This window comes from Sarcophilus harrisii, chromosome 4 (genome assembly GCF_902635505.1).
Source record: "Sarcophilus harrisii chromosome 4, mSarHar1.11, whole genome shotgun sequence".
Taxonomy (NCBI): Eukaryota; Metazoa; Chordata; class Mammalia; order Dasyuromorphia; family Dasyuridae; genus Sarcophilus; species Sarcophilus harrisii.
The window spans coordinates 68,514,785-68,537,984 of NC_045429.1; the positions used below are offsets into that span (position 1 = coordinate 68,514,785).

The 23,200-nt window shown below is 32.6% G+C and overlaps 1 protein-coding gene across 3 annotated transcripts in view; it reads left to right on the forward strand.

Annotated features, from left to right (window-relative positions):
* Positions 1-23,200, forward strand: part of CEP350 (centrosomal protein 350) — a 166,676-nt gene that overhangs the window by 92,025 nt on the left and 51,451 nt on the right. For all 3 annotated transcript variants that reach the window (XM_031936976.1, XM_031936978.1, XM_031936977.1), the window contains exons 23-26: positions 1,777-1,973; positions 5,001-5,185; positions 8,147-8,234; positions 16,483-16,629. In XM_031936976.1, coding sequence (XP_031792836.1) covers positions 1,777-1,973; positions 5,001-5,185; positions 8,147-8,234; positions 16,483-16,629 — 617 coding nt within the window. The remainder of the gene's footprint in view (positions 1-1,776; positions 1,974-5,000; positions 5,186-8,146; positions 8,235-16,482; positions 16,630-23,200) is intronic.

A 23,200-nucleotide genomic window follows, 5' to 3' on the forward strand; every position in this document is an offset into this window, starting at 1 on the left:
TAATCTATAAAAATTCAGTGCTCTTTAATTTGCCCCAAAAACATATAACAAATACATTGTTATTGTGATTCAAATTCTGATATCATATTCATTGCTTACTAAAAATATTGTGCTACATATAAAATTCAAAACTGATACTTATTGGGAGGACAATGTGTGTTGACAAACTGATAATGTGCTTTAATATTTGATGATGAAAATTGCTGGAAACATACTGAAAAATTGTGTATATGACATGCTCTATTTGGTAAGTAAGATCTCTAGCACTCTCATCCCTCCAAAAATAATATGAACTAACGAGTCCAAAAGGATCCAAGTGTGCTGTTCCATTCAACAAGCATATGCTAAGTGCTTCCTTTAAGATGCCAGGCACTATACTGGGGATGCAGAGAAAAGCAAAAGCATTGTCCCTGTTCTCAAGAAGCTTATTATAACATGTCGTTTAAAAGAAAAAAAAAACTATTTACAAAGATCTATACACCTGCTTCAGTGGGATAAGTTGGAAGGAATAGGAAAGCTTTCTGCAGAAGGTGAGAATTGAGCCTTATCTTGAAGAAAGCTAAGAAAGTCAAGAAATAAGTATATTCCAGGCACTGAGAAGGGGAAAATGTGCTTAGGCATATCAGAAGATAGCAAATACACTATTGTATCTGTGTTGTAAAAGTGCATGGAAGGGAATAAAAAATAAAATATAAGAACTTATAAAAAGGTATCAAAGGGCATGGTTGTAAAGAGAATTAACTTTGTATTTTAATCTGAAGGTCTTTAGAGAAGGTCATGGTCAGGGACATGGTCAGTCCCAAGTGTTAGGAAAATCACTTTAACAACTAAGTGGAGAATGGATTGAATGAATCAGAGAGTTTAATTAAAAAGCTATTGCAGTAGTTAAGGTGAGAGGATCTGGGTCTGTATTGTACTAGAATGATGGTTGTGTGAGTGAAGAAAAGGGGATATATATATATATATATATATATATATATATATAGAGAGAGAGAGAGAGAGAGAGAGAGAGAGAGAGAGAGAGAGAGAGAGAGAGAGAGAGAGAGAGATGGATGCTGTGAAACAACAAAAATTGACTATGGCTGTAATAACAGCCTGATATGAAATTCAAAGCAGGAATTAAATATAATTTGGTGGTTTGGGAACATTTACTGTAAGGACATTCTGTTCTAGGCACTATGTTAACTTCCAAAGGCAGTGCATGTCACGATATATCAAATATAGTACTTATTAATAATGATAGCATTGAATCATGAAATAAAAGATTAAAATAAAGTTCAATATATTTGATTTTAAAAGGGAGAGATTTTATAAAGAATATTTTAGAAAGATCTCTATCAAAAACTATTCAAATAACCATTTTGGGCAGATAAGCATCTTTTCACCTGACCCCTTTTAGAGATTATGTTTAAAAAAAAAAAAGAAAGAAAGAAAATTATCTTGTCATCTAAATAAATGAGGTATTCAGTTGAAAATGTCTTTATTTCAATATTGTTCTTATGATTTAAACTTAAGATTTTAGGTAATTTTTCTGTTCTGTGATGTGCTCAAAAAACTTTGCTCTGTAGTCATTAAAGTTTCAGTCACATAATAGTTTCTTCAAGGGATTTTTGTTTGAGTTCATTTTTTTCATCATGTTGTGTCCTTTTAATAACTGGTAATGCATAAAGAAACTAAATATGCTTTCAAAGCCTTGTGTACAAGTTAAAGACTTATTGAAAATTGTGTGTAATAGAATGGGAAAAATCTACTTTTTCATTGCCTTTTTTTTTTTAGACTCAACTTCTATTGCAACTGAGTATTCCCTTAAATTTGATGAGTCCATGACAGAAGATGAAATAGAAGAAAAGTCTTTTAGGTCCTTACTACCCTCAGAAAGTCATCGCCGATTTAACATGGAAAAGAAAAGAGGTCATCGTGATGATTCTGATGAGGAACCTTCTCCAGAAAAGACTGCTTTGTCTTCTGTTAAGGTAAATTGCTTTTTTATCTATGTGTGTACTTCAAGGATAAGTGTTGTGGTTAGCTTTCTCAGAGGTGCAATATTACTCTGTATGTGAATTTAGGATGAATTGTCTACCTTGACAGGCTCAAAGGAGAGTTAAATATATAGCAATATTTATGAGTGCCTAAGTTGATTTAAATAAAAATCTATTAATTTTTTGGAGATTATTGGTTCATATTAGTTTAGTTTTTTTTTTTTTTTAAACTGTAACAAAAGGGGCAGCTAGATGGCGCAATGGATAGAGAACCAGCCCTGAAGTTAGGAAGACCTGAGTTCAAATTTGGCCTCAGACACTTAACCCTTCTTACCTGTGTGACCCTGGGCAAGTCACTTAACCCCAATTGCCTCAGGGGGGGGGGAAACCTGTAACAAAAGTATTTCAAAGTTTAGAGCAAGCAATTTTAAAAATTCTATACAAAACTTGTTTTATCCCTAATGTAACTGAATTGTAGTTCTAAGAATAATGTTGAATTCAAGATGTGCCAGAAAATCTAATTTCTGACTTCTACCTGTGATGTGTACCAAAAAAAGAAGAAAGAGGAATTTTAGTAGGTGGGAAGTTCCCATTATAGCGGCTAAAGAAGGCTTAGGTGACAAAAAAGTCAAGACAAATAGCAGATATTTAAATCTATGTGGTGTTTATGAGTAGGAAATTGACTAAAGATTTTCTTAAAACAGGGTTTATCTGTAGAAACAAAATCAGAAGTAATTATTATCTGTATGGTACCATGTTCTCATATTAGTTTAAAGAGCATTTATTGAATGTGAACTATGTACCTGACCCTGTACAAGGCAATGAAGATAGAAACACAAAAATGAATACAGCACATACATAATAAGTAAATAGAAAACATATATAAAATAATTTTGATGAGACAAACTAGGGAAGAGGACTAAAAGTGATAGTTATCATCTTTGATAGCCTTGTCTTCAACTACAGAAATCTTGAGCTCAACTGCCTATCTTTGTTTTTATTAATTGTTTTATTCTATTTGTTTCCCTTAATGCCTTATTTGTTATGTAGCAAAAAATTGTTTAATGTTGAAAGAAAACTGCTTTCTCCTTTGCTTAGTTAATATTTTAACATGCTAATTTTGTAGAATTTGTTTTTATTATATACATCTATAAACATACTTTTTCCTAAAAGATCTGATTTTAAGATTGTAGCCTATATTTGAAAGATATATTAGAGATAAATTTTACATTTTTTCTCCTCTATTTTGGATAAAAGTGTATTTCCATTGATTCATGTATAATTGTTCTCTCACCTTGTCCCTTTTGTGATCATTGCTTTCTATTTTCAAGATGGTTCTGAATTCTTATACATTCATGGTCAGTGTCCCACATAGGGATGAAATACATGTCTTTGGTACCATTAACATTGTGCTGTAACTAGAGAGAGCTGTTACCCAGCATTCAAAGTCAATTATGCCTTGCATAATAAGTCACGTAAATCATGTTTTGTTAATAAATGATGTTTGAGTCTAAAGGTATGTTAGTAAAGATATATCTGAAAATTCATGACAAGATTAGAGAGGAGTTTGACATCACACTTAGACATGGAACAGGTGTGGAAGTAAAAATTTTCCATCAACAGTGAAAAACTATACTAGGTGCTGGCAAGATGCCAACAATTCTCTAAAGGAGGATATATTCTTTTGGGGAAAGGAGATATATAGACCCAATATATACAGAGATAATAAGTAAATACAAAATAAGTTCAGGAAAGAGAGAACATTAATAATATTAAATAAGGGAAGTTTTCATGAAGGGAATGTCATCCAAGATTAGTCTTGAAGAAAAAGAAAAATTATGCATGATAGGAATGAGGAGGTGGTGCAATCCAAGATTGTGATTAACCACTTTTGTAAATTCAGAGGCATAAGATAGTGTGTCTACTTTAGGGAACAGTTAGTAGTTTGCAGTATTAGTAAGGTTGAAAAGGTAAGGTAGAATCAGATAGTATAGGGCTTTAAATTCCTTTTAAAAAAAAACTTTTTTGATATATTTTATTTTTTATATCACTAGAATTTCCCTCAGTGTTGTTCCCCTATCCCAGAGAGTCCCCATATAGCAGGTCATTAGATTGTGAACTCCTTGAGAGTAGGATCTACTTTTTGCCCCTTTTTGTATCCCCAGAGCTTAATACAGTTGCCTGGCATATAATAGGCACTTAATAAATGTTTATATTGATTGATTAACAAAGAAAAACTTAAAGAAAAATATAATGGGCTGAGGTTTGAGTTGATGCACTGAGGTCCCACATACATGAGGCTAAATAGTAATTGGGCTATACCCTATTAATATACATGATTGGATAAAGAATGGTCCCTGCCCACTCTCTGTGCAAGCGTGTTGTATAGGAAATGACGATTTTGGTGGGTGGAGGCAGAGAGACAGGAAGAGAGGCTGGGAGAGATTGGGCCTGGGTTCCATACTCCTAGCTGCTGGTCGTGTGGCTGCTGGTCTAGCTAGCTTCTTGACTCAGCTACACACATTGCTATTGCCCATTCTCTTCCACCTCCGATCTTTCTTCACTGAGAATAAAGACTGATGATTTTCCCCTAACCTGAATTCCTGACGCCGGCTGATTTTAAAATATGCAGTCTTCACAGAAAAAGACCAAAAAAATCAGCAAAATGGTTAACATATTTATTTTGATTTTGTGGTTTTTTTCTATTTATATTGTTATAGTCAAAGCGTATATTGTTTTTTAGCTCTACTTCATTCTGTATTAGTTAATTTAAGTTTTTCCATGTTTATTCATTCTATTCATTTTTTTCTATTCTATTTATTCATAATTTCTTAGAGTACAGTAATATTCCATACTACTTATGAACTACAATATATTTAGCTGTTGGGTATCAACTTGACTTTTTATCAGTGCCCTCTAGGTTGAACTCGTTTGCATATTTTTATAATTAACTTGGATCTAAAAATAAATTTATGTGTGCTTTTAAAAGGTAATAAATTGGAAATAAACTCCTTATTTCAGGAACTGAGTATGCCATTCTCAGGAGGGCAAGATAGTTTCTCTAAATTCACTATGGAAATGGTACGTCAGTACATGAAAGAAGAGGAAATGAGGGCAGCTCACCAGTCTTCATTATTACGACTCCGTGAGAAAGCCCTGAAGGAGAAAGCTAAAGCAGAGCTAGCCTGGCTGGAACACCAAAAAAAGTAAGACCATTCCGAAAACTAAAAAGTATATTTTGTAATAAAAATTCCCTTTCATATTTATGCAATTGAAACTTAGGGAAACATAACTTCTAACTAGGGAAGACACCAGCCCAAAGAAATACCTACGTGGAAGTTGTAAAATCTGAATTGTATTTTTGCTTCTGCAGTAATGCATAAACTCATATTTAGTGGCCATTTATTACTTTGGGTTCTTTTTTTCCTCCTTACCTTTAAGATTCATTTTGATAAATGGTAGGAATTTTCCAATATGATATATTCTTTCAGTATCTATTGATTATAAAACACTGTGCTGGGTGCTATGAGAAGAATGTAAAGATGAATTGGATGTAGCTTATGTTCTCATGGACAATTAACATGAGTAAATTGAAGTATATATATTGGGCCACTTTATGTTGTTCCCATTAAAATTGCTATTTAAGTTCTATTTATACTATGACTTTAATGAAATGTCAGTAACACTATCATAAATAATTCTGGAGAGGAAGAAAAGGATAAGGCAGAATTCTAAAAAAATCTTTGTGGTTACACAAAGAACTCTTCAATGAATTAATATTTTTAATAATAAATGAACAAAAGGTAGAAAGAGGCACCCATTTCCAAGAATCAGTTATAAACTACAAGATAATGTCATGAAATCCATAGCTTCAGACTTTTAAAAAAGTGTTAAAAACAATAAATAACTAAAGCTTTGGGGGCTGTGTCTAGAATAATTTACTTCTGTCAAGATAGATTAAAGAGTCAATGATTGCCTTAAAATTAGATTGTTTTCCATTCCATATAAATGAATATTTTATGGTATTGAAAAAATTTGCAGTTATGAACTTTTAACTCCTTGAATATTCTTTGAGAAATAATGGGAAATAAGAGAAGTGCCAAAAGATTAGAGATTGGCAAATATTATTTTTGCAAAAACATGGCTCCTAGAAATTTTAGATGTCTCCATAGATGAACGTAATGACAATCCCCAGCAAAATTTTGAAATGGATTATTAAGTAGCATATGAACTATTGAAAAAGGAAATTGGCAATCATGTACTGCCTAAGCATTCTAAAAGTGGTAATTATGTAGAATTAATATGAATTTACTAAGAAAAAGTTAGATGAAATCAATCTTTTTTTTGATAATTTCCAAATTAAGCCTCAGAAATAGACAAGGATGTTCTAGTTAGTATTGAGCATCTGGATCTCTGAAGGAAAAAAAAGTACACCTGATAATTTATTTTAGTTTGAATTACTAACATTTTCATCATTCCTTTCTTAAATCTAGACCATCAACAAAACAAATCAATCCCTGATTTCTAATATCTGCGTATTTCTAAGGCATAAATGTTGTCACTGAAAATTTGAACAGTGATTTCTCCCAAGCTGGTTCAAACTGACTTCTGTACCTTTTTCCTGATTTATAAGCATGATTTATATGGATTTCATTAAGACATTTGACAGTCTACCTCAAATTATACTTGTGAATGAAATGGAGAAATGTGAGCTGAAAATTAATACATTTAAGTGAATTGATGACTAATCAACTGTATCTGAAGATTATTAATAACAGTTTTATTTGTATACCATAAATCTCAATGTTAGGCCTTGCCCTAGTCAACTTTTGGTTGATCTAGTGATTTGGTTGAAGACAAACCTAAAATGGCAGAATTGGCTCCCCCCAAAAAATTCTCAACCAGCTGAAATAATGAACTAAATCACAGGATGAAATTTCTCGGGGATAAACATAAATCACCTAGCTTGGTTCAAAAAAGTAAATTCCTACTCATAAGAAAAAAAAATATGACTTTTATTTGGCTAATCCATACTATCAAATAAAACCAATAAGAGGTATGAAATACCTACAGATACAAAAAAGTAATTTAGTATTAGATTGTTTCTAGAGAGCTACAGTATCTAGAAAAAGGGAAGAAAATATATTGTTCATTGCTCTTACCTCTTCTGAAATGTTATATTTAGTTCTGAGTCTTAAATATTAATTACATTGACAAAGTGGGCATTAAAGGGAGATGATCAGAATAGCAAGGGTGCTCAAAGATGATGGTGTAGGAGGAATAAGGAACTGAAGAAGAGAATATATAGGGGTGGGAATAGGGAAAAGGATGACTAATACCTGTCAAATATTTGAAGTACTATTTATGGAAATGGTATTAGACAGTGGGTCAAAATTAAAGTAAAACAACTTTTTAATTTAATTATGAGGAAGAACTTTTCTACAGATTAGAGATTTTAGGAAATTGAAAAGGGCTGCTTTATGAGACTGAATATCATGTCTTAACATCAGAGAATTCAGTTGCCATCTATCAATTATCACAGAGTACTAGATTACTTTCAGTCTTTTCCAACTCCAACATTAATGATTTTATCATAGTCTACCCAAATTATTTAAGATGTCAGTTTTACCTGTAAGATTTTTTGTTTTTTTATGTATGGATACATATATCTATCTTGCTCTATTTTGAAACTGTTATGCTAGCTTATCCTTTACTGAAATCTTTCTTTGATGTTTCATTGTGACTAGGAGGTGACCCAGGGTTCTGGGAGACTAAGGAAGCTAATGTAGCTCAAGATCTGGTAGGTCTACAAAGGTGGAAAAAAAAAAAAAACTTTCAGATTTAGAGTTGATGGATTCTAAATATTTGTTGCCTTAGCACTAAACTTGCTAAAGTGGGAGAGTCTTACAAGTAGAAGGTTGGCTACCAAGTGCTAAGATTTTTTTTGACCACAGGGAGTCATGAAAACATTTATGCGGAATTGTAATCTGCATCATTGAAGGATATTACTCACATTGGTGAAGTCATGAAAAAGTATATTATACTATAAGTTTATTAATGGAAAGAAATCCTTGAATTTGAATTAAAATTTAATAACCATATTCTGTCTAAGTAAATTTATGTTTACATATACATATAAATATATATTCACATATATATATATGCAGACATCTACGAGACAAAGGAGAAGATGATAAGATGCCCCCTCTCCGGAAGAGACAACGTGGTTTGCTGTTGAAATTGCAGCAGGAGAAGGTGAGAAGAAAAAAGGCATTTCTAGAGGAAATTTAACTTAAATTAAAATAGTAAATAATATTTTTTTCTTTTTCTTAATAATATTTCATTTTTCCAAATACATGCAAAGGCAATCTTTAATATTCATCTTTATAAAACTTTGTGCTCCAAATTTTTTCCCTTCTCTTTCCCTTTTTTCCCTCCCCAAGAGAGCAAGCAGTCTGATATAGGTTAAACACATGCAATTCTTCTAAACACAATTTCCATATTCATCATGCTGTGCAAAAAATAGCAGATCAAAAGGGGGAAAAACACAAGAAAAGGGAAAAAACCAGACAAACAGTAAAACAAAGGTGAAAATGCTATGCTTTGATATACATTCAGTCTTCACATTTGTCCTTCTGGATATGGATGGCACTTTCCATCACAAGTGTATTGGAATTATTTTGCATCATCACATTGTTGAGAAGAGCAAAGTCCATCACAGATAATCGTCATATAATCTTCTTGTTACTATGTACAATGTTCTTTTGGTGAAGTGCTTACTTCACTTAGCATCAGTTCATGTAAATCTTTACAGACTTTTTTGAAATCAGCCTGTCATCATTTCTCTTTCCTTTTTTTAAAAATTATTAAAACTTTTTATTTACAAAGCATATGCATGGTAATTTTTCCAACATTCATCCTTACATAACCTTTTGTTCCAAATTTTCTCCTCCTCCCTCCCACCCCATTCCCTAGCTGGCAGGTAGTCCAATACATGTTAAATATGTTGAAATACATGTTTGATCCAATATATGTATACATATTTATACAGTTATCTTGTTGCACAAGAAGAATCAGATCAAGAAGGAAGAAAAAGAAAAACTGAGAAAGAAAACAAAATGCAAACAAATAACAGAGAGTGAGAATGGTATATTGTCTTCCATATTCTGTTCTCATGCTTCTCTCTCTGGTTGTAGGTGGCTCTCTTCGTCACTGCATTTTGTGAAACTGGTTTGAATCATCTCTGTTAAAGAGAGCCACGACCATCAGAATTTATCATTGTAGAGTCTTGTTGCCATGTATAACGATCTCCTGGTTCTGCTTATTTCACTTAGCATCAGTTCATGTAGGTCTCTCCTAGACTGTCTGAAATCATCCTGCTGGTTGTTTCTTACAGAACATAGTATTCCATAACATTCATATATATATACCATAATTTATTCAGCCATTCTTCAATTGATGGGCAGCCACTCTAAGTTTCTAATTTCTTGCCACTACACAGACAGCTACCACAAACATTTTTTGTGGTATCCCTTTCCTTCCTTTAAGATCTCTTTAAGATATAACCCCAGTAGAAACAATGCTGGATCAAAGGATATGCATAGTTTGATAACTTTTTGAGCATAGTTCCAAATTGCTCTCCAGAATAGTTCGATCTGTTCACATTTCCACCAACAGTGTATCAGTGTCCCAATTTTTCCACATTCCCTCCAACATTCATCATTATATTTTCCTGGAATCTTGGCCCATCTGACAGGTGTGTAGTGGTATCTCAAAGTTGTCTTAATTTGCATTTCTCTCATCAATAGTGATTTGGAGCACCTTTTCATGCGTCTACAAATAGTTTCAATTTCTTCATCTGAAAATTGTCTGTTCATATTTTGACCATTTATCAATTGGAGAATGGCTTGAACTATTAAAAATTTGAGTCAATTCTCTCTATAGTTTAGAAATGAGGCCTTTATCAGATCCTTTGGATATAAAAACTGTTTTCCCAGTTTATTGCTTCCCTTTTAATCTTGTCTGCATTAGTTTTGTTTTTACAAAAAGTTTTTAACTTAATATAATCAAATATATCTTATTTTATGATCAATAATGATCTCTAGTTCTTCTTTGGTCATAAATTCCTTCCTCTTCCACAAATCTGAGAGGTAAACTATCCTGTATTCTTCTAATTTATTTATAATATCATTCTTTACGTCTAGATCATGAACCCATTTCGACCTTATCTTGGTATACAGTGTTAGGTGTGATTCTATGCCCGCTTTCTGCCATACTAGTTTCCAGTTTCCCAGCAATTTTTGTCAAGTAGTGAATTCTTATCCTAAAAGCTCTGGGACCTTTGGGTTTGTCAAATACTAGATTGTTACAGTCATTGGCTATTTTGTTCTGTGAACCTAACCTATTCCACTGATCAAGTCTTCCATTTCTTAGTCAGTACCCTGGTTTTGATGACTGCTGCTTTATAATATAGTTTTAGATCTAGTACAGCTAGGCCAATTTCATTTGTTTTTCTCTTCATTAGTTCCCTTGAAATAGTTGACCTTTTTTTTCTTTCAGATGAATTTTGTTGTTATTTTTTCAAGTTTGGTAAAATAGTTTATTAGGAGTTTGATTGGTATAGCACTAAATAAATAATTAGTTTAGGGAGTATTATCATCTTTCTTATATTTGCTCGACCTATCCATGAACACTTGATATATTTCCAATTGCTTAGATCTGACTTTTATTTGTGTGGAAAGTGTTTAATAGTTTTGCTTATATAGTTCTTGACTTTCCTTTGGCAGTTAAATTCCCAAATGTTTTATATTATCAACAGTTATTTTAAATAAAATTTCTCTTTGTATCTCTTGTTGTTGGATTTTGTTAGTGATGTATAAGAATGCTGATGATTTATGTGGATTTATTTTGTATCCTGCAACTTTGCTAAAGTTGTGGATTATTTCTAATAGATTTTTAGTTGATTATCTGGGGTTCTCTAAGTATACCATCATATCATCTGCAAAGAGTTATAATTTGGTTTCCTCATTACCTACTCTAATTGCTTTAATCTCTTTTTCTTCTCTTACTGACAAGACTACCATTTGTAATACAATATTGAATAGCAATGGTGATAGTGGGCAACCTTATTTCACTCCTGATCTTATTGGGAATGGTTCTGGTTTATCCCCATTACATATGATGCTTGCTGATGGTTTTATAAATAGATGCTACTGATTATTTTAAGGAAAAGCCCATTTATTCCTATATTTTCTAGTGTTTTTAATGGGAATGGGTGTTGGATTTTTATCACATGCTTTTTCTGCATCTATTGAGATAATCATGGTTTTTGTTAATTTGGTTATTGATATAGTCAATTATGGTAATAGTTTTCCTACTATTGAACCAGCCCTACATTCCTGGTATAAATCCTACTTGGTTGTGATGTATTATCTTGGGGGTGATTATCTGTAATCTCTTTGCTAATATTTTATGTAAGATTTTTGCATCAATATTCATTAGGGAGATTGGTCTATAATTTTCTTTCTCTGTTTTTGTCCTATCTGCTTTAGGTGTCAGTACCATGTCTGTGTCATAAAAGGAATTTGGTAGGAGTCCTTCATTCCCTATTTTTCAAATAGTTTATATAGTATTGGAGTTAATTGTTCTTTAAATGTTTGGTAGAATTCACATATAAATCCATCTGGTCCTGGGAATTTTTTCTTAGGGAGTTGATTAATAGCTTGTTTTATTTCTTTTTCTCAAATGAAATATTTAAGTAATTTATTTCCTCTTCTGTTAATCTGGGCAATCTATATTTTTGTAGGTATTCCCCCATTTCACTTAGATTGTCAAATTTATTGGCATAAAGTTGAGCAAAGTAACTCCTGATAATTGCTCGTTTCCTCTTCATTGGTTGATAGTTTTCCCTTTTCATTTTTGAGACTAACAATTTGATTTTCCCCTTTCCTTTTTCTAATCAAATTAAAAGGTTTATCTATTTTGTTAGTTTTTTTCATAAAACCAACTCTTAGTTTTATTTAATTCAATCTTTTTTTTTCATTTTCAGTTTTATTGAACTCCTCTCCTTTTATTTTTAGAATTTCAAGTATGGTATTTGATGGGGGGGGGGGGGTTAATTTGTTTTTTTTCTAACTTTTTTAGTTGCAAGCCCAATATATTGATCTTCTCTTTCTCTATTTTATGCTAGTAAGCCTCTAGAGATATAAAATTTCCCCCTATTACTGTTTTGGCTACATCCCACAAATTTTGGTATATTGTCTCATTCTCTTGGATGAAATTATTGATTGTGTCTGTGATTTGATGGTTCACACATTCATTCTTTAGGATGAGGTTATTTAGTTTCCAATTTCTTTTTGGTCTATTTTCCCCTGGCCCTTTATTGAATGTAATTTTTATTGCATCGTTATCTGAAAAAATGCATTTACTATTTCTGCCTTTCTGCATTTCATTTTGAGGTCTTTATGTCCTAATATATGGTCAATTTTTGTATAGGTTCCATGAATTGCCAAGAAGAAAGTGTACTCCTTTCTGTCTCCATTTAATTTTCTCCAAAGATCTATCATATCTAGTTTTTCTAGTATTCTGTTTATGTCTTTAACATCTTTCTTATTTATTTTTTGGTTTATTTCCTTCATTTTACCTCCACTTTCCTCCTTTTTTTCTGTTACAATCCATTTTCCATCTCTAGGTTCTTTTTTTGTATTTTAACAGTAAGATCAGATTTATATATGTACTCTCAATGTATACCTATAACAGAAATATGAGGTTTTTTTCATTTTACCTTTTTATGCTTCTCGTGAGTTCCGTATTTGTAGGTCAAATTTTTTGTTTAGCTCTGGTGTTTTCATTAAAAAAAAATAAATGGAATTCACCAGTTACATTGAATGTCCATCTTCTTACTTGAATAAAATGTTCAGTTTAGTAGGGTAATTTATTCTTGGCTGCATTCCAAGTTCCTTCACCTTTCGGAATATCAGATTCCAGGCCCATCCATCCTTTAAAGTGGAATCTGCTAGCCTCCTGAGTAATCCTTATTGTGGATCCTTGGTATTTGAATTGTTTCTTCCTGGCTGCTTGTAATATTTTTTCCTCAGTCCTATAGTTCTCAAATTTAGCCATGATATTCCTTGGGATTTTAATTTTGGGGTCTCTTTCAGGAGGCGTTTGGTAAATTCTTTCAATGGTCACTTTACTTTCTGATTCTATGATATCTGGGCAGTTCTCTTTGATGATTTCCTGAGAGATAGTGTCTAGGTTCTTTTTTTCATCATGGATTTCAGGGAGTCCAATAATCCAGATTGTCTCTCCTAGATCTATTTTCCAAGTTGTTTGTTTTCCCAATTAGGTATTATACATTTTTTTTTCCATTTTTTCATTTTTTTGATTTTGCTTGATTGATTCTTGTCTTATGGAGTCATTCATTTCCATTTCAATTTCACATTTTAGTGAATTATTTTTTCATTTACTTTTTTTGCTTCCATTTCACAAATTCTGTTTTTCTGGGAGTTATTTTCTTTTTCTGTTATACAAATTCTGTTTTTCTGGAAGTTCCTTTCTTTTTCCATTTTATCAAATCTATCTTTCAATGAGTTATATATGCCTTTTCTAAACCCTCTTTCAAATTTTTTATTTCCCTTCCCCATTTTTCTTCTAGGTCTTTTTTAAGATCTTTTAAAAATTTCTTCTAGGAGAGCCTTGTGTGATGGGGACCAGCCTTTTGGGGCTTCATCTGGAGACAATCTGCCTTTAGTCTCCTCAGAGTTTGAAATCTGTTCTTTTCTTTCATCATAAAAGCTGTCTATGGTCAGAGTTCTCTTTGCTTTTTTACTCATTTAAAAAAAAAAAAAAAAGCTAAGGTCTGTTTTTAGGACAGAAAAGGTTTCCCAAGTGCTGCAGTTGTGCTGGGTTAATGCTGATTCACTCCCGGTGCTGCGTGGGCATGCCAGGTCTTGTGAGATTCTGATGTTTTGGAGTTCATTATTGATCTTTTGTCTTAGTGTTAGACGTTTTATAATTTCTCTGCTGATCTACTGGCTTGCAACCAGGGCAGAGTGGCCAACACTGCTGTAGATTGCTCCCCGTAGATTCTTTTCCACGGAGCACCCTGCTGAGTCCACAGGGCCCTGTGGAGTCTGCGCTGCCCTGGGACTCTGCGCTGTCTTCGCTGGCATTTGTACTTAGCTGTTTGTGCTTCACTGCCTCTCTCCCATTTCCAATTGAAACAGACCTTTTTTGGCAATCTTCGAAATTATCTTCTGCTGATAATTTGTTGCACTCCCAATATTTGTGGATTCTCCTGGTTCAGAGCTAATTCAGAGGCTGGATTTCGTAATTAGTGTGAAAGTTGTAGAGAAGGGCAGAAAGAAACGTGTGTCATCTTTGCCGTCTTGGCTCCACCCCCTGTCATCATTTCTTATAGAATAATAATATTCTATTACATTAATATACCATAACTTATTCAGCCATTCCCCAACATGGTCATCCACTCAGTTTCCAGTTCTTTGTCACCACAAAAAAGAGCTGTTAGAAACATTTTTGCACATGTGGATCCTTTTCCTCTTTTATTATCTTTTTAGGATACAGACTCACTGCTGAATCAAAGTTTTATAGACCCTTTGGGCATAGTTCTAAATTGCTATCCAGAATGGTTGGATCACTTCATACCATCAGCAATGCATTAGTATCCCAGTTTTCCCATATCCCCTCCAACAGTTATCATTATCTCTTCCTGTCATCTTAGCCAGTTAGATTTATTTTTTTCTATAATTTTTGGTAACACTACCAGATTTTCTTTCTATCTAGCCTGTTTTTTTTTTTTTTTTTAATCAGTAGAAATGAGGTATAATGTAAAATGCATTGGACTTAGAATCACGAAGACCCAAGTTTGAATTCTGCTTCAGACACTGTGACCACTGACAAGTGGCTTAACCTCTCTAATCCTCAAGTTTCTTCATCTGTGATAATAATATCTATAGCATTTAATCTTCCATAGTATATTATGAGGCTCAAATAAGATCTTTCTGAAGCACTTATAAACCTTGAAAGGCTATTTATATGAAAATAAGAAAAAGAGACATTCGTGATTAGATGCCAAAATGCTAAGTAAAAAGTAAAAAAAGTGAATTGCTTTGCTATTATGCTATTAACAAATTTTTGCTATAGTTGGATTGTATAAATTGACAATCTTTTTGCCTTTGTAGAACTGAACGTATTTATTTATAAGGTATACATACTACTGACAATCCACATTAGTTTCTTAGGCCTTTAGGCTTCTTTCTCCATATACTACCACATAATATATTACCTATGATACTATTCTATATTGCGATTATCTTAATGCATATTTCATCTCTCTTCTAAGTTGTGGGCTTCTGGAGGGCAGAGACTCTATTTTTTCATCTGTTTGTCCTCATTGTCTAGTGTATTGCTTTGTATATAGTATTTTGTAAATATTTGTTAAATTGAAATATCAAATTTCATAATCCTAAATTGCCCTTTTATCTAGAAATCCTCAGATTTATTGTTTGGGTGTGCTACACACACACACACACACACGTACATACATAGTTTCAAATCAGCCTTCAGCATTTGTGGATAAGAGTGATGATAGTGATAGCACTTTTATTCAATGACAAAAAAAAAAAAAAACCATTATTTTATCCATCTGTGCAATAATTCATAGAAACTTAAATTCAAAAGACCAGTAGTAGTAGAATGATTTGTACCTGGACTATTTCTATCCTAACTGTTAATAATAATAACAGCAACTACTTTTACATAGTGCTTTAAAAGCACTAAATACATGAGCTCTGTTGAGTCTTTCAATAATCTTGTTTTATAGTTGAAGAAATTAAAGTTCAGAAAGATTTGGTCAGTCTACTGAAGTAACAGAGTAGGGTGCTTTTTCATTGTACCTTGCTGCTTATAGATTACTTTTGCCAAAAAATAAACCAGAAACTAATGTTCTTATTTGTAAACAGCATTGTTATTAAATATGTAGGTGGTTTTATTTTTTTCAAGAACTAACGTGCATTCAGTTGGTGTTTATAACAAAAGGCAGGGAAACAAAAAAAGTTCCCCCATAATTGAAATAGGAACTTTGGATAAGTTGTATAAACTGTCTTTACAATGATAGTTTAATTTGGAGATTCTTAGTAATTTCACTTTAAAAGTTACTATTAAAATAAAATTCAATTATTTTCTTCTTTTTGGGGGGTGGGGGAGGGAAGAGGATTAATCTTCCTCTCAGGCAATCAGGATTAAATGACTTCTCTAAGATCACACTTAATAACTAAGTATTAAAGGTCTGAAGCTGAATTTGAACTCGGACCCTCCTGACTTCAGAACTGGCTTTCTATCCATTGCCTCCATCTAGCCGCTCCAGAGTCAAAGTTATTTTAATGTAGTTTATTTAATTTTTTTTTTTTTTGCTATACTACATGATGGCCTTTCCTTTGTATTCTTACATCTCCTTTGTATCCCTAACTTTTTTCACCCCTAGGCAGAAATTAAGCGTCTCCAGGAAGCCAACAAGGCAGCAAGGAAGGAAAGACAACTGATTCTTAAACAGCAAGAAGAAATAGAAAGAATCCGTCAAACTACAATTAAGCTTCAAGAGAAGTTGAAGTCAGCAGGAGAAAATAAATTGGTAACTTAAAAAGATTTTTTTTTCCTTTAGGCAATTGGGGTAAGGGACTTGCCTAGGATCACACAGCTAGGAAGTGTTGAACTTAGGTTCTCCTGACTTCAGGGCTGGTATTCTATCCACTATGTCACCTAGCTGCCCCAACTTGAAAAGATTTTAAGTCATTTTGTTTTCTCTTTAAAAAAAAAAAAAAAAAAAAAATTATTTAAAAATAAAACATAAAAAGAAAAACAGAGAAGCAATACAAAACAAAACAGAACATTGTTATGTGCTCAGCAGAACATCAGGGAGAATTCAAAATATATAATCTATACAATATACAATATATACAAAATATACAATAAATTATCAGTTCAAAAAAAGTTTTATAATAGTAGAAGAAATTATATTCTTGAGTGTCTAACTTTTTTTTAACTTCCTTGTAGTTTATTCTTTTGTTCTCTGCTGCACACCTTTTTTACTTTATTCTTTTTTCCACCTTTCATCCCTTTCTCCCCAAGCAGGCTATAGTTAAGCAAGGATGTATTTATATACATACATACACACACACACACACACACACACACACACACACTTTCCTATGCATGCTAATGTTTTGCTTTAAATCTGCTCCTTAACTTGCCTTGCTATTACTTAATTACCTCCCACTGCTGGATCCCTTTTTTGTCTTCTTACCCCATCCTTTTCTTCCCCTTCCACCCATCCCTCTTCCCTTATTTATTAAATTTTGGAGGATACTTTATCTTTAATGGTATATATGTAGGGTTGTTATTTAACTCATTTCTGATGTGAGTAGGTTTTCAGAACAATGAGCCCTCTTCCTCTCTCTAATGCTTCTGTGTCTATTCTTCCTTTGTACCTCATTTGTATAACAAAATTACTATTTTTACCTTACCAATCTTTCTTTTGAGCTACCCTATTGCTGGTGCCAATCTTAAACATATGGCATACATTTTCTATTTGAAAAACATAAACAATTTGTCCATGTTAAGTTCCTTCAAATTGACCTTTGATATTGGCTCTTATATGTTAAATTTTCCATTGAGTTTGGGTTTGGTTGATAGAAAGTCCTGAAAATCTGCAAGTTCGTTGAATATCCTTTTTTTCCCCCCTCATTCAGTTTTATGGATAATATTGCAGGTAAAATAGTGGACTGAAAGTTGGCTTTAGAGCCAACAAGACCTGGGTTCAAAGTATGACTTAGGCAACTCTCTTAAGACTATTTTAAGTTGCATTTTCTAATCCATGTTGGTAGAGGCAGTTTCAGTGTTGAGGACGTCATATACAAATGAAAACACAGACAAAATGCAACTAAATGTTTGTTGAATTGAATGTGGACTTTTTTTTATATTTTATATCTTACTATAACAAAATATTGCTCCTGGTTCACTTCCGCCTTGTGATAGAAGGGCTTGTGTAGCTCAATAAAACTACCTTGTTTTATTGTGTTACCTAAGATAGACAGGTCATTGTGGAGAATTCTTCATACTAGAAAATGACAAACCATTCTAGTATTTTTGCCAAGAAAACTATCTGGACAGTGTTAAAGTGATAATAGATATATGACATCAGAAGATATTTTTATATAGGGACCTGGAGTATAAGATCTGTGAACTAAAGTAAGTTACTATGGTCAAAAATAAGATGGAAAGTTTAAATATTGGCATCTTGGATAGCAGTGAACTTCAATGAATAGAAATGGGTGAATTTAATTCATTACATAGTTTACTGTGGGCAAGAATCTCTTAGAAGAATTGTTGTAACCTCATAAGTTAATAAAAGATGAGAAAAGCAGTACTGAAGTAAAATATCAAAAATGACAATGATATCTATTCAAATCCAAAACACATCCCACTGATGCCAAAGAGGTTACCAAAAGAAAATGTCACATTCATTATAGAAGATAATGCTAATGTAGGAAATCAAAAGCTAATTGGAATAACAGTCAAGTTTAGCCTTGGAATAGAAAATGAAGCAGGCAGTATTTAATAGCATTTTGGCAAGATAACTCTAATCACAGCAAAAGTCTCCTTTTCAACAACCCAAAAGGTGACTTTACACATGAATGCTACCAGATGGTCACTATAAAAATCAGATTGATTATACACTTTGCAATTGAAGGTGAAAAAATTAGTTAATACAAGACTTGGAGCTGACTGTAGCTTAAATCATAAGCTTCTTGTTGCAAAATTGAGACAACTTGAGGAAAGTAAAGAAAACCATTGGATCATAGAGGTTTGACCTAAATAACATCCCTTATGAATATGAACTGAAGATGATAAACATATTTAAGGAATTACATCTGATTGAGTGTCTAAAGAATTATAAACAGAGGCTTGCAACATTGTACATAAGGCAGCAACAAAAAACATCCCAAAGTAAAAGAAGAGCACAAAAGCAAAATGGCTCTCTAATAAGGCTTTACAAATAACTGATTAACTCAGACTGAATACAGGATTCCAGGGAACAGCAAGGAGAGATACGGTGGTTTTCTTAAATGAGCAAGGCAAAGAAATAGAAGAAAAAATAAAGTGGAAAAGATGAGATCTCTTCAATAAAATTAGATATATTAAGGGAAATGGGCATGTTAAAAAACAAAAATGGTAGAAACTTAACAAAATTAGAAGAGATTAAGAAGAGACAGCAAGAACATACAGAGAAACTATTCAAGAAAGATTTTAATATCTACTCAAGAAAATTTTTAATATCACTGATAACCATGATCAAGAGCTATACTTCCTGGAGAATGAAGTTAAGTGAGCCTTAGGAAGCATTGCTAACAAGAAAGCTATTGGATGTAATGGAATTCCAATTGAGTGAAAGATATTGCTGTTCAAGTACTTTATTCATATGCTGGCAAATTTGGAATATTCAACAGTAGCCAGTGGTTTGGAAAAGATCAGTCCTAAAGAAGGGTAATGCCAAAGAATGGTCAAATTACCCAACAACTGTCCTCATTCCATATGCCAGCAAAATTATGTTTAAGATTCTACAACAGGGGTCCTCAAACTACAGCCTGCCGGCCAGATGCGACAGCTAAGGACATTTATCCCCCTCACCCAGGGCTATGAAGTTTCTTTATTTAAAGGCCCACAAAACAAAGTTTTTGTTTTTAAATAGTCCAGCCCTCGCAACAGTCTGAGGGACAGTGAACTGGCCCTCTATTCAAAAAGTTTGAGGACCCCTGTAAATCTCCAAGCTAGTCTTCAGCAGTAAGTGAACAAAGAATTAATAGAAGTACTGATTTTTGAAAAGGGAAAGGAGCTAAAGACCAAATTGCCAACATTCACTAGACTGTAAGGGAGTTCCAGTCTTAGTGTGGACTACAGCAAAATATGGCAAGTCATTAAGAAGATGATAATATTAAATCATCTTATTTTTCTTCTGAGGAACAACCCGTATGTAGGTCAAGAAATAACAATTAGAACCAAACATGAAACAACTAATTGGTTTAAAAGTGGGAAAGGAGTAGGACAGAGCTGTATGTCAATTTTATTTATTTAACTTATATACAAAGTACATCATGCAAAATGACAAACTACATGAATCAAAAGCTGGAATTGAGATTGTCAGGAGAAATATCAACAATTTCAGATGTAATTCTACCAAACATTTAAAGAACAATTAATTCTAATATAATATAAACTATTTCAGAAAATAAGAGAAGGAATCCTACCAGATTCCTATTTATGACACAGATGTGGTGCTGATACCAAGGCCAAGAAGGGCCAAAACAGAGAAAGAAAATTATAGACCACTTTCCCTCAAGAGTATTGCTAGAAAAATCTTAAATAAAATATTAGCAAAGAAATTATCACCAAGATAAGAAACTATGACCAAGTAGGATTTATACCAGGACTGCAGTGCTGCAGGTTCAATATCAGGGAAACTATTAGCATAATTGACTACATAAATAACCAAACTAACAAATTATATGGTTATATCAATAGATGCAGAAAAAAAAAAATTGACAAAATACAGCACCCATTCCTATTAAAAAACTAGAGAGCATAGGAGTAAATGGAATTTTTCCTAAAATGAAAAATAGCATCTAAAGCCATCAGCAAACATATATAATAGGGATAAACTAGAAAGATTTCCAGTAAGATTAGAAATGAAAGAAGATTGCCTATTGTCACCATTACTATAAACTATTGCACTAAAATTGTTTTTATTTGCTTTAGCAATAAAAGAAAAAGAAATTGAAGGAATTATAGTAGGTAATGAGGAAACAAAATTACCACTTTTTGTAGATGATATAATGGTATATTTAGAGAATCCTAGAGAATTAACTAAAAAACTACTAGAAATAATTAACTTCGGCAGTTACAGAATATAAAATAAACCCATTTAAATCAGTATTTTATAAGTTACCAACAAAGTCCAGCAACAAGAGATAGAAAGAGAAATCTCATTTAAAATAACTGCAGATAATATTGGGGAGTCTGCCTTTCAAGATAAAGCTAGGAAGTATATGAACACAAATATAAAACTCTTTTCATGTAAAGTTAGATCTAAACAATTGAAAGATTTATCAAGTACTCATGGGTAGGCCAAGTTAGTAATAATAAAAATGATGATTCTACTTAAATTAATCTTCTTATGTAGTGCCATACAATCAAACTGCTAAAAATTACTTTATAGGAGCTAGAGAAAAAAATAACAATTCATCTAGAAGAACAAAAGGTCAAAAATTTTAAGGGCATTAATGAAAAAAAAAATGCAAAGGAAGGTGACCTAGCTGGTATTAGTCCTAAAACCATTTTATAAAGTAGAGATCATTAAAACCATTTGGTCTAAGAAATAGAGTAATGGTTCAGTGGAATAGATTAAGTTTACAAGATACACTAGTAAATGATGATAGTAATCTAGTATTTGATAAATCCAAAGACTCCAGCTTCTGAGATAAGAACACACTATTTGACAAAAATTGCTGGGAAAACTGAAAATTAGTATGACAGTAACTAAGAATTGACCAACACCTAATAGCCTATATCAAAATAAGGTTGAAATGGGTTCATGATTTAGACATAAAGGGTAATACTTTAAGCAAATTAGGAGAACCTAATTAAAGTAACCCTAATAATCTTACCTCTCAGATCTGTGGAGAAGGAAAGAATTTATGGCCAAATTAAAACTAGAGAACATTACAAAATGCAAAGTGGATAATTTTGGTTAAATTAAAAGGATTTTTTTTTTTAATCATTGCAGCAAAGATTAAAAAGCAGAAAGCTGGGGATAATTTTTTACATCCAATGTAAAAGTCCTGATCAAGGCCTCATTTCTAAAATATAGAGAGAATTGACTCAAATTTATAAGAATATAAGCTATTCCCCAATTGATAAATGGTCAAAAGGATATAAACAATTTTCAGATAGAGAAATTAAAACTATTTCTAGTCATATAAAAATGCTCTAAATTATTATTGATTAAAGAAATGTAAATTACAACTGATTTATACCTCTCAAATTGGCTAATATGACAGGGAAAGATAATGATTAATATTGGAGGGGATGTGGGGAAAGCTGGGACACTAATACAATGTGATGGAGTTGTGAACTGATCCAACCAAATTGTTCTGTAGAGCAATTTGGAACTATGTCCTAAGGGCAATAAAATGGTGCTTACCCTTGGATCCAGCAGTGTGTCTACTAAGTTTGTATCCCAAAGAGATCATTAAAAAAGGGGAAAAGAACCCACATGTGCAAAAATGTTTATAATAGCCCTTTTTGTAGTGGCAAAGCACAGGAAACTGAGTGGATGCCGATCAGTTGGGGAATGGCTGAACAAGTTATGGTATGTGAATGTTACAGAATATCATTATTCAATAAGAAATGATCAGCAGGATGATTTCAGAAAGGCCTGGAACGATTTACATGAACTGATGCTAAATGAAATGAGTAGAGAACCAAGAGAACATTGTACATAGCAATAACAAGGCTATGTGATGATCAACTCTGATGGAATTGGCTCTTTTCAACAATGAGATAATTTGAAGCAATTCCAATAGATTTGTGATAGAACACACCATCTGCATCCAGAGAGAGGAGCATGGAGACTGAATGTGGATCACAGGATAGTATTTTTATGTTTTTGTTGCTGTTGGCTAATTTTTTACTTTTCTCAATTTTTTTTCCTTTTTGATTTGATTTTTCTTGGACAGTATGATAAATTTGGAAATATATTTAGAATAATTGTATATGTCTAACCTATAGTAAATTACTTGCTTTAGGAGAAGATAGGAAGAGTAGGGGGAAAATTTGGAACACAAGGTTTTGCAAGGGTGAATGTTTAAAACTTATCTTTCCATTTATTTTGAAAAATAAAAAGTTACTAATATTAAAAATAATAACCAATTTCAGAGATGCAGAGGATACTACTCTGGCAGAGAGTGAAGAGGATTTAAGAATCCTCTTGGTGAGGGTAGGAAAAGTAGTTTGAAGAGCTAGTTTGAAGCTCAACATTAAAACTAAGATCATAGCACTTGGTTGCATTACTTCCTAGCAAATAGAGAAGAAATGGAAGGAGTGTTGGATTTTAGCTCAAAGAAAATTGAAGATAGGGACTGCAACCA